Source organism: Hordeum vulgare, chromosome 2H (assembly GCF_904849725.1).
Source record: "Hordeum vulgare subsp. vulgare chromosome 2H, MorexV3_pseudomolecules_assembly, whole genome shotgun sequence".
Classification (NCBI taxonomy): Eukaryota; Viridiplantae; Streptophyta; class Magnoliopsida; order Poales; family Poaceae; genus Hordeum; species Hordeum vulgare.
Genome location: NC_058519.1, coordinates 173,722,824 through 173,741,046, shown reverse-complemented (window position 1 = coordinate 173,741,046; position 18,223 = coordinate 173,722,824). Strand labels below are relative to the sequence as shown.

General features: G+C 41.9%; 1 protein-coding gene across 2 annotated transcripts; it reads left to right on the top strand.

The window, feature by feature from the left end:
• Positions 1–9,429: 9,429 nt before the first annotated feature.
• Positions 9,430–17,873, top strand: LOC123425717 (ylmG homolog protein 1-2, chloroplastic). 2 transcript variants are annotated; one of them, XR_006621868.1, is made up of 3 exons: positions 9,430–10,045; positions 16,144–16,192; positions 17,301–17,873. XR_006621868.1 is itself a non-coding variant. In XM_045109428.1 (2 exons), exon 1 carries the CDS (start codon positions 9,534–9,536, stop codon positions 10,041–10,043), a length of 510 nt encoding a protein of 169 aa, XP_044965363.1. In that variant the 5' UTR covers positions 9,430–9,533; the 3' UTR covers positions 10,044–10,045; positions 17,301–17,873. The 2 variants fall into 2 exon arrangements, 1 of the variants encoding a protein (XP_044965363.1); XM_045109428.1 differs by lacking the exon at positions 16,144–16,192.
• The last annotated feature ends 350 nt before the right edge of the window (positions 17,874–18,223 follow it).

Sequence of the window (18,223 nt, the reverse complement as noted above, 5' to 3'; positions counted from 1 at the left end):
ATTGCCATTGCATGATTGTAAGATAGCTAGCATGATGTTTCCATTAATGTCTATGTCATGCTAGATCATTGCCACGGTACACTACCGAAGGCATTTCATAGAGTCATCGTTGCTCTAAGTTTTGAGTTGAAAGTGTGATGATCATCATTAATGGAGCATTTTCCCATGTGAGGAAATAAAAGAGGCCAAAGAAGCCAAACAAAATAAAAAAAAGGCCAAAGAACCCACCAAAAAAATAAAAATAAAATGAGAGAAAAGGAGAGAAGGGACAATGCTACCACTTTTTCCACACTTGTGCATATTAAGCACCATGATCTTCATGATTGAGAGTCTCTCGTTTTGTCACCACCATATAGCTAGTGGGAAATTTTCATTATATAACTTGGCTTGTATATTCCAATGATAGGCTTCCTCAAAATTGCCTTAGGTCTTCGTGAGCAAGCAAGTTGGATGCACACCCACTAGTTTTCTTTAAGAGCTTTCACTTACTCGTAGCTCTAGTGCATCATTTGTATGGCAATCCCTACTCATTCACATTGACATCTATTGAAGAGCACCTCCATAGCTCATTGATATGCCTAGTTAATGTGACTATCTTCTCCTTTTTTGTCTTGCAACCTCCACCACATTCCACACCATCTATAGTGTCGTAACCATGGCTCACGCTCATGTATTGCACGGGAGTTGAAAAGGTTTGAGAAAGTAAAGGTGTGAAACAATTACTTGGCCAATACCAGGGTTGTGCATGATTTAAATTCATTGTGCAATGATGATAGAGTATAGCCAGACTATATGCTTTTGTAGGGATAACTTTCTTTTGGCCTTGTTATTTTGAAAGTTCATGATTACCTTGCTAGTTTGCTTGAATGATTATTGTTTCCACGTCAATAGCAAACTATTGTTTTGAATCTAAAGGATCTGAACATTTACGTCACATAAGAGGAATTACAAAGGACACCTATTCTAGGTAGCATGAAAGCATCAAAAATTCATTCTTTATCACTTCCCTACTCGAGGACGAGCAGGAGTTAAGCTTGGGGATGCTTGATACGACTCAAACGTATCTATAATTTTTGATGGTTTCATGCTGGTATCTTGTCATCTTTGGATGTTTTATGTATCTTTTATATCTTTTTTGGGACTAACTTATTAATTCAGTGCCAAGTGTCAGTTCTTGTTTTTTCTGTGTTTTTGACTCTTTTCACATCTTATTTTGGAACGGAGTCCAAACAGAATAAAACCCTGAAATGATTTTTTCCCGAACGAAAGAAGATCAGGGGGCCTCTGGGCCAAGCCAGGTGGGCTCCAGGGAGCTCACAAGCTCCCACTCCGCCACCAGGGGGAGGCGGCGGTGTCAGGGCTTGTGGCCTCCCTGGCCGCCCCCTGACCTAGATCCTTGGCCTATATATTCCCAAAAATTTAGCAAAAAACCAGGGGAGCCTCGGAAATACTTTTCCGCCGCCGCAAGCTTCCGTTTCCGCGGGATCGCATCTGGAGACCCTTCCCGGCGCCCTGTTGGAGGGGACTTTGGAGTTGGAGGGCTTCTTCTTCATCATCATCGCCCCTCCAATGACTCGTGAGTAGTTCACTTCAGACCTACGGGTCTGTAGTTAGTAGCTAGATGGCTTCTTCTCTCTCTTGGATCTTCAATACAAAGTTCTCCATGATCTTCATGGAGATCTATCCGATGTAATCTTCTTTGGCGGTGTGTTTGTCGAGATCCGATGAATAGTGGATTTGTGATCAGATTATCTATGATATATATTTGAGTCTTTGCTGATTTCTTATAGGCATGATTTGATATCCTTGTAAGTCTCTCTGAGTCTTGGGTTTTGTTTGGCCAACTAGATCTATGATTCTTGCAATGGGAGAAGTGCTTGGTTTTGGGTTCTACCATGTGGTGACCTTTCCCAGTGACAGTAGGGGCAGCAAGGCACACATCAAGTAGTTGCCATCAAGGGTAAAAAGATGGGGTTTTCATCATTGGTTTGAGATTATCCCTCTACATCATGTCATCTTGCTTAAGGTGTTACTCTGTTCTTTTGGACTTAATACACTAGATGCATGTTGGATAGCGGTCGACGTGTGGAGTAATAGTAGTAGATGCAGAAAGTATCGGTCTACTTGTTTTGGACGTGATGCCTATAGATATAATCATTGCCATAGATATCGTCACGACTTTGCGCAGTTCTATCAATTGCTCGACAGTAATTTGTTCACCCACCGTCTACTTGCTTTCATGAGAGAAGCCACTAGTAAACACTACGGCCCCCGGGTCTATTCACATCCATCGTTTACACCTCCGCTTTTACTTTGCTTTGTTACTTTGTTGCTTTTATTCTTGTTGGAAATATGCCCTAGAGGCAATAATAAATTAGTTATTATTATATTTCTTTGTTCATGATAATCGTTTATTATCCATGCTATAATTGTATTGATTGGAAACACAATGCATGTGTGGATACATAGACAAAACACTGTCCCTAGTAAGCCTCTAGTTGACTAGCTCGTTGATCAAAGATGGTCAAGGTTTCCTGACCATAGGCAAGTATTGTCACTTGATAACGGGATCACATCATTAGGAGAATCATGTGATGGACTAGACCCAAATTTAGACGTAGCATGTTGATCGTGTCATTTTGTTGCTACTGTTTTCTGCGTGTCAAGTATTTGTTCCTATGACCATGAGATCATATAACTCACTGACACAGGAGGAATGCTTTGTGTGTATCAAACATCGCAACGTAACTGGGTGACTATAAAGATGCTCGACAGGTATCTCCGAAGGTGTTCGTTGAGTTAGTATGGATCGAGACTGGGATTCGTCGCTCCGTGTGACAGAGAGGTATCTCGGGGCCCACTCGGTAATACAACATCACACACAAGCCTTGCAAGCAATGTGACTTAGTGTAAGTCACGGGATCTTGTATTACGGAACGAGTAAAGAGACTTGCCGGTAAACAAGATTGAAATAGGTATGCGGATACTGACGATCGAATCTCGGGCAAGTAACATACCGAAGGACAAAGGGAATGACATACGGGATTATATGAATCCTTGGCACTGAGGTTCAACCGATAAAGATCTTCGGAATATGTAGGATCCAATATGGGCATCCAGGTCCCTCTATTGGGTATTGACCGAGGAGTCCCTCGGGTCATGTCTACATAGTTCTCGAACCCGCAGGGTCTGCACACTTAAGGTTCGACGATGTTTTATGCATATTTGAGTTATATGGTTGGTTACCGAATGTTGTTTGAAGTCCCGGATGGGATCACGGACATCACGAGGGTTTCCAGAATGGTTCGGAGACGAAGATTGATATATAGGATGACCTCATTTGGTTACCGGAAAGTTTTCGGGCATTACCGGAAAAGTTTCGGGTTCATCGGTAGTGTACCGGGAGTGCCGGGAGGGGTGACGGGGACCATCGAGAGGGGTGTCACGCCCCAAGGGGTCTCATGGGCTATGGGAAGAGATAAACCAGCCCCTAGTGGGCTGGAATAAGTTCCCACTAAGGCCCATAAGGTTTGAGAAGGGAAAAACACAAGGTGGAAAGAGTTTCCAAGTGGGAAGGTGGAATCCTACTCCAAGTAGGATTGGAGTAGGACTCCTCCACCTCAAATTTCGGCCAAACCTTGAGGGTTTGAGGCTGCCTCCTACCCTCCCTCCTTCCTATATATACTGAGGTATTAGGGCTGATTTGAGACAACTTTGCCACGGTAGCCCGACCACATACCTCCACGGTTTTTCGTCTAGATCACGTTTCTGCGGAGCTCGGGGGGAGCCCTGCTGAGATTAGATCACCACCAACCTCCGGAGCGCCGTCATGCTGCCGGAGAACTCATCTACCTCTCCGTCTCTCTTGCTGGATCAAGAAGGCCGAGATCATCATCGAGCTGTACGTGTGCTGAACGCGGAGGTGCTGTCCGTTCGGCACTAGATCAGAGCGGATCGTGGGACGGATCGCGGGATGGTTCGTGGGACGGTTCGTGGGGCGTATCGAGGTACATGAGGACGTTCCACTACATCAACCGCGTTCACTAACGCTTCTGCTGTGCGATCTACAAGGGTACGTAGATCAGAAATCCCCTCTCGTAGATGGACATCACCACGATAGGTCTTCGTGCGCGTAGGAAATTTTTTGTTTCCAATGCGACGTTCCCCAACAGTGGCATCATGAGCTAGGTTTATGCGTAGATGTCTTCTCGAGTAGAACACAAAAGTTTTTGTGGGCGGTGATGTGCGTTTTGCTGCCCTCCTTAGTATTTTCTTGATTCCCCGGTATTGTTGGATCGAAGCGGCTCGGACCGACATTACTCGTACGCTTACGAGAGACTGGTTTCATCGCTACGAGTAACTCCGTTGCTCAAAGATGACCGGCGAGTGTCGGTTTCTCCAACTTTAGTTGAATCGGATTTGACCGAGGAGGTCCTTGGATGAGGTTAAATAGCAATTCATATATCTCCATTGTGGTGTTTGCGTAAGTAAGATGCGATCCTACTTCTGGAGACCTGATTCCGGAAACCTGCAATTCACAGACATCAACAAACATAAACTGGCACTGGGTGCACTGAGTTAGTAGGTTAGTCCAAATATGTTGAAAAAGGTATGGAAGTGTACAAAACACATAGCAATAGCACCCAAAACTTGCATGGAGCATGCATAAATTATAGATACGTTTGGGACGTATCAAGGCTCTCTCCGCCTCTCTCCCGGTGGCGCCGGAGCACCGCCAAGGAAATCATCATGATGGCGATTTACACCAACAACTTCATCGCCGTCACCACCAAAGCTCTCCCGTCTATGTAGCGGTGTAAACCCTCTTCTCCCTGTTGTAATCTCTACTTAAAGATGGTGCTTAATGATAACCCACAAGTATAGGGGGCCGCAACAGTTTTCACGGGTAGTATTTCCCCCTAATTTATTGATTCGACATAAGGCGAGCCAAAGAATATTTATTGGCCGTAAGAGTTGAGTTGTTAGTTTAACCGCACATGAGATATCTCTCTCCAACAAGGATTTAGTGGCACAACAAATGATAGTAGTAATAGTAACAGGGATAGCAGCAATTGAGTGGGAGGTGTAACATCAACACCAACCATAGTAACTTAGCAAGATTTAGTATATGTAAAGCGTAGGCACCTGGACCGGTGGTGCATAATGATTTAGATGACATTTATCATATAACAGTTACACACTAGGACGACACAGAACTAGCTCCAATTCATCAATATAATGTAGGCATGTATTATGTATATAGTTATACGTGCTTGTGACAAGAACTTGCATGACATCTCTTGTCCTACCCTCCTGTGGAAGCGGGGCCCTATTGGAAACTAAGGGATATTAAGGCCTCCTTTTAATAGAGAACCGGAGCAAAGCATTAACACATGGTGAATACATGAACTCCTCAAACTATGGCAATCACCGGAAAGAATCCCAATTATTGTCACCTTGGGGTATGTGGACCAAGACACGTAATAGGTAACTGCAACTTGTAACATAGGATCCACATCACTCTGATATTAATGGAAACATAGTAGGTTCAGATCAGAATTCATGGCATTCGGGCCCTAGTGACAAGCATTAAGCATAGAAAAGTCATAGTAACAAAAATCTGAGAACATAGTGGATACTAGGGATCAAACCCTATCAAACTAAACTCGATTACATGATCAATCTCATCCAATCCCACCACCGTCGAGCAAGCCTACAATGAGATTACTCACTCCCGATGGTGAGCATCATGGTGGTGTTGATGAAGAAGGGTTGGTGATGACGACGGTGATGAATCCCCCTCCTCGGAGCCCCAAACGGACTTCACATTAGCCCACCAGAGGAAGAACAGGAGGTGGCGGCAGCTCCGTCTCGTAAAACATGATGAAAATTTCTCTCTAATTTTTTCCTCCGAAGATGTGATTTTATAGAGCTAGAATTAGGGTCGGAGGAGCCATGTGGGCCCCAGAATCCAGCAGGGCATGGCCTGGGGGGCGCCTTGTTGTCTTGTGGCCCCGTGGGAGCGTTTCTCCGGAAGGTCTTTGCTCCATAATTCCTTAAAAACACCAGTAATAATTCACAAAAAGTTTTGTTCAATTATGAGAACTTCTATTTCTGCACAAAAAAACACCAAGGTAGTTTTGTTGAAAACATCATCAGTCCGGGTTAGCTTCATTCAAATCATGCAAATTAGAGGTCAAAGCGAGAGCAAAAGTGTTTGGAAAAGTAGATACGTTGGAGACGTATCGACCCCCCCAAGCTTAACTCATTGCTTGTACTCAAGAAATTCAGTTGATAAATTGAAAGTGATAAAGGAAACTTTCACAAACTCGTTTGTTCTCGTCGTTATACATATGCTTAGCTAGTGTTCAAGTTTTTAGCATAAACCATAAATAAACACATCCATGATAATAATTTGAGCATCATATTCAATCATGGCAATACATAACCAACTAGAAAGCAATAATAGGAAATCTCACATGCCAACAATTTGTGAAAACAATCACGTTATAATATGGTGACATGGTATCTCGCTAGCCCTTTTTGAGACCGTAAAAAATAAATGCACAGTACCTATGAGAATCAAGGAGTGACTAAATATTATAATTCAGAATAGAAAAGATCCTAGTCACACTCATATCCAACATTGGCTAGAATCAAGGCATAAAAATGACAATAGTGCTCTCCGGTCTAATCCTGTAAGAAATAGGGTGATGACTCAACATAAAAGTAAAAAAGATAGGTCATTCGTAGAGGGAAGCATTGATTTGCAGAGGTGTCAAAGCTCAAGTTTTTAAAGCAGGGTTGAAAATATAGTTTTGAGTGGTGTTCTTTACTGTCAATGTCACGACAAAGGTTTTCAGTATCTTCCATGCTAAACTCATCATTGGTGGTTCCAAACAAAACTGTAAAGTTTTTACTCCTATCCACCATCCAAGTTGGTTGGACCATTTGGAATGAGAGAAATGCTCGTGTATTCCAACATAAATCAACTCCATCACCAATCATCTTTAATACCATCAAAGGAGATGCTAGACTTTGGGTTGTCGCGGGTGCGAAAAAATTGAGAAACATAATGCCGGGAGAGTAATGACCATTTTTTATTTGAGGTGATGTGTAACACACTCTATCCTCCTTTTTAATTAATAGACGAGGAAAAACTTATGCCTTCGTTTAAAAAAACAATTTTTAATACTCCTCCTTTTTAAATTAAGGATGCTTCCCAGCTTGCGAACGTTCGCCAGCTAGGTTGGCATTTACGAACACCCAAAGTGGCATTTATATGTGTGGGAGGATGACAGTTCTTAAAAATGCCATGACATTTCTTCCCTTTTTAGCATAGGGCACCGCTAGGGATCAGACTACCGATCCCTCGTGTTGCATCAGACCAGCCGAACACCGTTGGATTGAATTTTCATGGACCGTCTGATTACAGACATGGGCCAAGGTAGTTTGCATGGAGTGTATTAATTGCGATTTGTTTTCATCAGTTACTCCCAGAAAATTACGTCAATAGCATTAATAGCCTTAGTGCTTTCTTTGTGCTTCAAAATCTGCATTGGGCCAACGATGCATCTAGCAAACCGTGTGTGCATCTAAGGCATTGCTATTGGTTAGTTTTCTTGATCGGAAATACGCCATGTTTTGGTAATGTGAAATTATATCAATTCATTTTGCTTCTATCGTCTAGAAATTTTGTTTCCGTACACACTGAAGATTTTGTCAAATTGTTATAATTTGTTCCAACATGAAAATTTATTTAGCATTGTTTAACCACAATATATGCCTTGCTTCTAATATTATAAATTCATGCTTCCATCAAACATTTTTTTACAAATGTCAAGGACTCTTAAAAACATATTAAAATTGAACTTCTTTCAGAGAATATGGCATCTGCATCCGAATAAATAGGAATTTGGCTGCAAAGAATGTGTACTTTGCATCTAAAGAAATGATCATTTGCTTCCATACAATTTGGAAACTGAATCAAATCAGAATTTTCTTTCGTACAACAAGATGATGCCTTGCAGATAAATATTTTTGCCGGGAAGAGAGAGATATATTCGGCATCCAAATCATTATATTTCCATAGACAAGAGGATTGCTTCCATACAAATATAGATTTGTTTCCAATAAAAAGAAGGAAAATAATTATTTGAAAGAATATGGGAAATGTTTCCACGGTGATGCACACATGTCTCAGTTGAATACATTCTTTGCTTCTGTGGTAGTCAGGAAGCACCACACCATCTACCACGCTGACACAAATCACAAGCAAAAAATCAAAGACCGTGTCCTCTCGCCATGTGGATACACGTGATGCTTCTTGCTAAATTATTGTGTGCTTCCTGCAATAGGAGTACATAATCATGCAACAGTGTTAGCAAAATTTGATACACAAATCCAAGAGGAGGCTCAAATTGAAGCACATAACTAAAGCAAAACTGAAAATGTTTGGCCAATAAGCCATGGATATTTTGGCTCACCAACATATAGATTCATGTGTATTATTTCGGCATTTGGAAGTAAAAAAATGTTTAGACGCATCTGCATAACTTTATGGATGCTACATAACTAAGAAGCACGAACATGTTAGTTTGGAAACAGATCCAAACTTCGATGGAAGAAATCTGAAATCATGTGGATAACTAATATCACTGCCAATATTAGGAATTAGATTGTTGTGATATGCATAAGAAATGAACAAATAATCATATAGATGGCACAGTGACACATAACGCACCGGGTATAACATTTTCTACATTCAACAAATTTAATCGAAGCAAGTATTGCAAGCAAAGAACACAACTCAAAACAAGCGAGGAATCAAAGATGGGATGAAGCAAGCCCTAGATCAGATGAGTACATACCAGGGGTGAGAGGCACAACAATGAGGTGGGAGCGATGGTGACGGGCAGATCAAGAGGGGAACCGTGGCAGTGAAGGGGGGCTATGCAGACTCTGTTGAGAACTTGAGACCAGGGATCGACGGAGCAGCGGCCGGACGCCGCACCGGCGAGGTGGAGCACCTGTAGCCATCCTAGTTTTGGTGCGGATGGGGATGGTGGTAGGTGTGGCTGTCGTTGTGAGCAGGCTTGGATGAGCTCGCCCATGGAATTCTGGACGGGATGGGGTGGGTGGGCTGGACATGCGCGGGATAATCGGGATGGATTAAATGTTAAGATTAATAACTACATAGGAGATTTTCGTGGACCGTGAGATTAGGCAAGAATCAACAACGTCGGACCCGTCTGATGAAAACTTCCTACCAGACTTCTGATAGGAAGTGTTTCCCTTTAGTATATTTTTGAAACAGAACTGCCATCTTTGGATCAAGATCCTGCGGTCTATGGGGCGTTCCCTGGGAATTGCTTCCTGGCGAACGTTCCCCAGATATCTTCCCCGTAAATTAATTGAAGTTGTACGTAATACCCTATCCTTTCCATCCATACACCCCCTTCTCGACCTTCCTCTTCCCCTGCCTCTCTACCAATCCCAATCCTTGTAGAATCTTCCGCCGGCGTCCGGGCAAGATGAACGCCCACCTCGTGTCCCCGTGCACCAGGACGCCCCTGCTCCGCCCCTTCCCGAGCCCGGCCACCCGTCTCCTACCCGCCAGAACCCTAGTTTTCCGCCCGCTCCGCCTCCCCCGTGGCGTCTGTGCGTCCCCTCCCCCACCGCGCGCCGCCGCCGCCGCCGCGTCTGCTGTGGGCGGGCTTCTTGCGCCGCTCGAGGTCGGCCTGCGCAGCATAAACCTTGCGCCGCTGCGCCCGCCGGTTGCGGCGGCCATGTCGGCGGCCGTGCGCTGGCTGGGGGTCTACCGGGAGGTTCTGCTTGTCGGGGTGCTCTTCTCCTGGTTCCCCAACATCCCCTGGGACCGCCAGCCCTTCTCCGCCCTGCGAGACCTCTGCGACCCTTTCCTCGCCCTCTGCCGCGAGGTCGTCCCGCCCGTCTTTGGCCGCAAGCTCGATCTCAGCCCGCTCGTCGCCTTCATGGCCATAGACATCCTCATCATGATCCTTCGCCCACAGCCACGCATGTGATGGTACGTACGTCTTCTTATTTCTCGCTGGCTATGATGATGCTTCTGCGCGCTCCTGAGTGTAACAATACAATTGTGTTGTAGATGTATAATTTAGGATTTTTGCATCGATATGCTGTGTAGTGATAGGGGGGGGGGTGGATTAAGCATGACTGTGATATGACTTATTTTGCATGTCTATTCTTGGTGATGTGTTTTACCATGTAATAACAACAGAGCTTCATCTTGTAAAGGTGCACAATTAATGTCAAATTCAGGGAGCCATCGTCCATAGTAATTGAATCTATCAATCGGAATGTGTTGAAGAGTCACACACTTGCAGTCTTGCCACAAGTCACAACAACTGCAACTTACATCTTGTAGTTGCAAAGTGTTACATGATGTTTAATCCATTAGTTAATTGGTGAATGAAAACATCAAGCACATATTCTCGGTTATATATTGGTTTTATGTTCTGGTCAAATGGAAGAGTGGAGGATAATATGAATTTGAGACGCATTGGCTCAACAAGTGAAAGTTGACAACTAAAATTGTACATATGATCATGTATAATAATTCTTCAGGTTTCTACCTATGTTACCATCAGTGTTGTTTAGTTGTTAGTCACGTAGTGTTGAATCTGTCTATGCGTCGACATGAGTAAGTAGGATATGAAAGGTTGGAATTAGAATTAGCAATAATGTTATTGGACCGACCGGTGGTCCACTAGAAATTGAACCAATGGATGGTGAATTCATTATCCACTAACTTTTTAGGTTCTACCCTGCTCTACTTTTCATATTTTTTTTATATAATAGTTAATGCTGCTTTGCATTACGTGGCTCAATATGTCCTTTTTTTTTGCCTAATTGTCATTCACCATTCATTACTTTGATTTGTAAAACAGCACAGTATATGTTGATTACAACTCTTTAAATACTCCCTCCGTCCCAAAAAGCTTGTCTTAGATTTGTCTAGATACAGATGTATCTAGAGATGTTTTAGTGTTAGATACATCTGTATCTAGATAAATCTAAGCCAAGCTTTTTGGGGAGGTAATATTATATTATTTAGCATCATTTTAGTATGATCTGAACTTCCAAAATACTCACTACTTTTTTGCCTAATTGAAGTAAGGCTTGCCTTGTATAATCCTTCCCCAGACCCGACCTGGTGTGGGAGCTTATAGCTCTGGGTCTGTCCTAGTATGATCCAAACTTCCAAAGTGGAGTTTAGTTAATACTAGAAGCATACGCGCGTCTTGCGCGCCATTTTCTCTAACCATTAGACAATGATGGCGCTACCATTCGGACAAAAATTCTTTGAACTGGACATAAATAAAAGGCTGCATGAAGCCAATTCCAAATTCCAAATGACAGTGCAGGGAAAAAAAAGTCTGATCTGTTTATCTAAGCTATCCTAATTCATTTCAATCCTTGAAACACCATCCTGATCTGTTGCCTTATTCATATTAGTGGATTACAGTGGAGTCCTTCTCCATGTTCCTGAAACATCCAAAACTAATTAACGAGCAAAGCCACTATGGAGTCAATTATTGCAACACTAAGGTGATGAACAGGAGTCTTGCTAAACCATGAACTCTAGTTTGCCATGAACCCAAATACTTTGAAATGTACAATTAAGTGTTGTTGAAAGTGAAGAAGGAAATGCAGAGTTTAGAGTAATATAGGAGTAATATATGTTTATTCAGCGAACTACATGCAAATATCATAGATCACAAATAGGAACATTTTGTCCTACAACTAAAGTTCAGCATCATAAATACTGAAGGCTGAAACCTGCACAAAACACATTTCGTAATAATACCACAAGTTACCGACTGAAGCTGCAAGTTGGGCTGCAATATTCACTATAAATAGCTTGTTTGCACAACGACTCTGGGACTTCTTTACCAATGCTCAGTAGCAAGCAATGGTACAATCTAGTCAAAACTTAGGTAGTTGAAGTGTAACAGGGGACAAAATAAAATTTCATCTCCTCAACCTTGAGCTGATATTTCTGTAACACATTTTTTCTAGAATTTCGTACAGTAGTTACAATGACTAAAACAAGCATCATTTCAGTTTCACAGTTTTTCTCCAAACTGATACCAAGAAAAGTAAAACAAATATCTATTCTCTGGGAACATATATCAGAATACATCTCAAACAAAAAAGAAAGAAATATAACATGAAGAAAATTTGATCTTATGCCTTTGAGTATTATTTCATAGTGACATCTCATCAAGATATGCTAATATGTTTGGACCTTCATTAATAAATCTCCAAGAAATTAAAGCTGGATGCAAACCTCTTTCAGGTCAAGTGGAGGGAATGACGGGTAGAGGAAGCATTATTGTAATATGCTGTTGCCAATTCCTGCAAGCAAAACCAATCCTAAGTAGATAGATTATTCTTATTCAACTAAATGGCAAAATCTACAGATACTTGTGCACTTGCAATCCACCCAGACCAATGCCTTGGTGAAGTGTAAAATAGTCGGTTCTCACTAAATGACGAGTCACCTTGACAGTTAATGTCCTAAATAAAAGTTAGTCCCTCCGTCCCAAAATAAGTGTCTCAAGCTTAGTACAATTTTGTACTAGATCTAGTATAAAGTTGAGACAGTTATTTTGGGACGGAGGGAGTACTTCTGAAAGCAGTGTCAATTAGCAACAGAACATATGTTCTAGAATGGCAATCCGTCCTTTATATAATCTTGCGAGGAGTTATTTTATTAGAACACCTTTATATTTCAAAATAGTTGTTAACATCCCGCAAAAAAAAGTACTCCCCCCCTGTCCCTAAATATAAGACGTTTTTGCTGGTCAAATTGGACAGCAAAAACGTCTTATATTTAGGGACAGAGGTAGTAGTTGTTAACAGAAGTTTCTTCTACAACAAGTAGATTCTCAGCATAAAGGTCTTTTCTCTATTCCAAACAGAGGAATATACTGGAACATGTGTAACACATCTTTTTTCGGTAGAAGGCTCTTTTACTGAGGGTAGCCCAGCTCAAAGGCAAAAATCTGATCATCTACTTACTTGACGATGTCACTCATGCTTATGACCTTCCTGCATGAAATTAATACTCCGATTACCTGATTCCGATATCTGCAGTAGCTGAAGAAAACCTGCACATCTTCATACAAGAGATCCTGTTGGTTCCCTATTGTTGCTTGCTGCTCCTATCACCTCACTCCAGATCTAACAGGGAGCTATTCATTGAAGATTGTAATTATAATATTAGAAATATCTGAAATAGAAAAGGTTGAAAATGTAACTACAAACTATCGTGTCACATAAAGAACACAAATATCCAGTTCGTGGCTTTCAGCCACAAACATTGAACGCACTCCAAAGAAGTATTGCCAAAAATTAGTACAAAAGAAGACCATTATTAACCCCTTCTTTATACATAGATGTCATTATTTTTCCAGTTCATGGCTTCTTGCCACTACAATATTACTCGAAGAGCAGCAGTAAACAGTATGCAGTACAAGTCGTAGGAAACAATATGCACTACAACTCAAAGAGCAGGACGGGAAAGTCCATGGAGGCGGAGATGGTCAAGGAGTCATTACCTAGATTCTGCGATGCCACCACCAGTGGCACTGAGGTCATGCATCGGCGCATGGCGCTGTAGGTGCAGGAGCTCGAGTGTTGAGTCCGAGCCCCCAAGGCAGCCGAGAAGAACCCCTGCCACGCATGCTCTTTAGAATGGAAATCCTATGGCAAGATAAATACAGATGAAATCTACTACTTCGAGAGGACACAAAAATTATATGAAGATTAACTCCTTTGGCAGCATCTAGAAATTCCATGAGCTCACCGCAAACTTATAGCTTGTCCGACCAAATAAGTACAGGCCTCCAAATAGCCCATGATTTGGCTCAGAATTAAGATAATACTTTATTGAAATTGGCCTGGGAGAAAACAATAGAACCAGACAGAGAGATCGGGAAAAGAGAGAGCTTAGTAGGTGGGTTGAGGGGAGGGGATGCTGACCATGGTGGGGCTTGAGGAAGGAAACAGAGCCTGGAAGTGGCCGACATCCCTGTACAGCGCCACCACAGCGTGTACTCTCGGTGGCGAGGCAGACGGTGAGGGCCTTGGCGGAGCCGGGGAGGAGATGCGTGGTGGCGGCGAGCGGTAGGCGGACGGAACCCTTGCGGCGGGAGAAGAGAGATACCGGGAGGGTGGAAAAGCGAGCTCAACGGCATGCAAAGTCAACATAGCTGATCTCAACAAACCGACTATTGGGTCTGGCCAGATGTCGGTTTTGACTTGCGAGCATGATCTTTGCCTAACAAACGTGGTGCACTTCTAGAAAAGAAAACACTCGAGCGCTCCGAGGGCACCAATTCCCGGGAGCTTAGAAACTGTATTGATATTGCATTCCAGACGAAAATAGTTGAGTATTTAAGGTTAATTAAGAATTAAAGATTCTTGAAGCTAAGCATGAAGTGAATTGTGAATAATGTATAACTGGATGTTTTTTAAACTTCTTTTATCAGAAAAGCTTTGTGTGACATGTGCATGATGCTTTGTCCATTGATTGTGGATTGAAGGGGGGTTGTGTCTTGCCATGTCTTTTTTTTTTCTAATACCATCGGTTCATCTAAGCTTGGGTATTTCTTGGCCGGTTATGCAAAAGTCCAGGGTTGAAATATCATGCTCAAATTCAAGCCAGAGCCTGGCCCAACAGAAAAGCCTGAGGCCAGAGGCCTGTCCTGTAAGCCCGATAGAAAACAGATTTATCACATTTTAGCCATAGATATTCTCTATTTTGCAATTTAAAATAACATACACCTGCATATCTGCTGTTCGAGAGATAAGTGTGATTCAGTGCTCAACACATCAAGCACGCCCCTACATCACACATCAAGCACACACACAAATCATGAAGCAAGCACGCAACAACGGAACAACCACACATGCACATCATGGATCAGGTATGGATCGACATCACACACATCTAACGGCAAGTGCACATCAAACATGCGACTTCGATCAGTGTTTATGGCCACAGTTCGTGCTTTTGTCCCCGTCCCCATTGCTGAAGAGGTGGGGAGGTGCTGGACGGCGGGGGCTCCACACACGAAAAAAGGGAAATGTGATGGGCCAAGGCCTGGACGTTGCTTTGCAGCGCTCGAGACGGGCGAATGCCTGGATGACGCCTCATTGTGCAAGAGATGGGCTATGACTCCCTGAATGCCATGTTCCACCACGTTGGAGATGACGCCGACTTGGACACTGCCTAGCAGCGCCGGAGTCGGGTGACTCCTTGGACGCTGCCTCGCCTCGTCGGAGATAGGCGGTCTTGGCGCTGCAACGCTCTGTGTGGTTGCCTGGTTGGTAGGCTAGGGTTGCAGGAATTGGGAAAGAGACACGTGATAGCCTATTTATTATCTGGGGTATTTCAGGCCTGGCGGTGTTATTTTCGGGCTCAAAATCAAAGCCTGATCCCGGCCTGGATTGACTTTCGGGCTGCAGATTGAGCCCGAGCCTGACATGGCCCGGCTTGTTTTTCTCGGGCTGGGCCGCCCTTGCTGAAATTTAGGCATCCATTATTTGGTGCCTATAATGAAGGCAATTGTTAGTTATGTCGGATCCCATCCTGGCTTGTCAATGCTGGATTCTGGAATCAACAAATTTGTATGTGTGCAAGCTTGTTATAACTTATAAGAGCTAGATGATGCCCGATGCGTTGCTGCGGGAACCGTGTTAAAACAAATACTCCCTCCGTCCCAAAATCCTTGTCTTAGGTTTGTCTAGAAATGGATGTATCCGAATACTAAAACGTGACTAGATACATTTATATCTAGACAAATCTAAGACAAGAATTTTGGGACGGAGGGAGTACATAATAAACATGTGCTTAAAAAAAAACTAATGGAAAAACAAATTTAAGACTGTTCTTGGTTTACATTTAAAAAAATAAAACCCATGAAGAATGTGACAATTATATATAAAAAGAGAAGATTCTTTTTAATTGAACTTAACGCGACACCATCTTTTAACAAAAGTGTTAAGCATGAGCTATATCTTTTCCTCCAAACATCCAACATATATACTGTCTATGACCACACAATAATTAATGATTTTTTTAACTTGTGACAGACATTATTGACTTGCTCGCTTGGAAAAAAGACATGCATGACTTGATGAGGTAAAAAAAGGACCTTATGAGTACATGCATGACATGTCACAGAATTTTCATTAGACGGGTGTCAATAATTGAGCTGACGTGGAAGTACGGATGCGCAGAGAAATCTTAGTAGCGTGGGCTAGCTAATATAGAAGACTCGTTAGGTTCAAAATATAGTGGAATATTCACAAGAGCAGCATCATTTGTGATTTCATTCATTGAATTACCAATTTCAATTTTTTAAAAGTACATTGCTGTCGGTATTTGTTTTTTCCTTGAGGGACCATTTTGATTTATTTTTATTTGGCCTCTTTGCATAGCTGAAGGGCACATTTCGTGTTTGACCACGAGTCTGGACATTCCATCAGTTCTTGTATGGATTGTGTTTTAGAATCTTTGTAGTGTGTGTTGTTAAACGTTTTGCTTGTTTATTACTCAACAATGTATGTAAAATTATCTTCACCAGCCACATGAAATTCTTAGGTTTGTTGTTAATAGCATTTCCATATCATACAAATTCTCTTATTAATACTAATATATCACCTAGTTACAGTCTATTCTCATGGGAATGAACAGTTTTAGCTTTGCCTTGAAGGCTGTAGAAAGTCAATACCATTCCTTGTAGAAGAATGAAGGGAGTACTATCATTTCAATTACCATATTCTTTAGTTTCTACTCCTATATGCTTCTGTTGCACGTATGTCAAATTGCATTGGCCAGATATTTACCTGAAAGTTTCTGCACATATTTATTCCCCTGAGAATAATGACTTCTTCAAACACTAATTTGAATTTGCACATGTATATCCCAAGGACGAAATTGGTGGTCAAACTGTAAACAAAATGAGTTGGAATAAAGGTGGGGTGTCCAAATTGACAGGTTGACGTATTTGTGGCTGCACAACGATAAATAAGTATCTTTTTTGTTGAGTATCTACCTAATAATTTTTGTATACTAAACAAAATAGAGAGAAGATATATTTGGTTTGCCCCATGTATTGTTACCGAGTTACAAAAATATCATGTTTCTTTGTCTATTATTGTCGTCCCACTTTGGTTGAACATATATTTTATTTTGTTAAAATAAATTCTTGTTATCATCTGTACTTATAATTCATATGATGTTGCAGGAATTGAAGGATATTTGTTGGTATGTTTAGTTCTACTATGGTTCCCCCTTTTGTCGTTGCTGGATATACCAAGATAAGAAGTGGTGGTTGAACGTTGAAGCTTGCAGCTTTAGCAAGGGAAGCAGAATTTGAGTTATTTTGAGACGTTTTGTAGACAAGTGTAGCTTCGTTAATAGAACTTCTGCCACTAATGGTACTCAAGGCTATACAAGTAGACATGCGCTAGCTACAGTCTCTGTGATTCTGCTCTGTTCCCAGATGATATGGCAATCACGAATCTGCATGTAGCGATTCAGAGAACTGAATCGGAGGCTAGAGTCATTCCTTAACGGTTTGCGAGAAAATCCCAAAGTAGCTTAGGTAGGCTCATGCATGTGCATGGTCTATTTCTAACTTTTGTGCTTTCTTTTCCTTCCACCACGAGGATCTTATCTCCGTTTCTGACTTGGCTAATGCGTTTACCTCCACATCCACATGTTCTTGTTCAGTGTGATCATTTGGTACAGCTCTTCAAACATTAGTGAACGGATACATTGATTTTCTATGCATATTATATATTTTGGGGCTCTCCAATACTTGTTCTTTTCAATGAAAATAAATTCTGGATTGTTAGACTTGGTAGCTTGGAAATTACTCCCTCTGTTTATGAATATAAGATGTTTTGGATATTTCAATATGACCTACATTCATACAAACTGGAACGAGGAAACAAATGCATTAAAACGTGTTTATATATATTTGATTCGGCAAAAAGTTTGAACATCTTATATTTGTCAACGTGGAAGTAGTTTTTCTTTTATTTGAGAAACGGAGGAAGTAGCTAGTAATAGACCTGGGCATTTGGTATAAACCGAAATTTCGGTTTCTACCATTTGGTTATTTTAAAAATTCGGTTAACAAAGATGAAAACCGAAAAAGACCTA

What these genes read in the sequence shown, in the direction of transcription:
- LOC123425717 (XM_045109428.1), top strand. Translation starts at nt 9,534, where the DNA reads ATGAACGCCCACCTCGTGTCCCCGTGCACCAGGACGCCCCTGCTCCGC.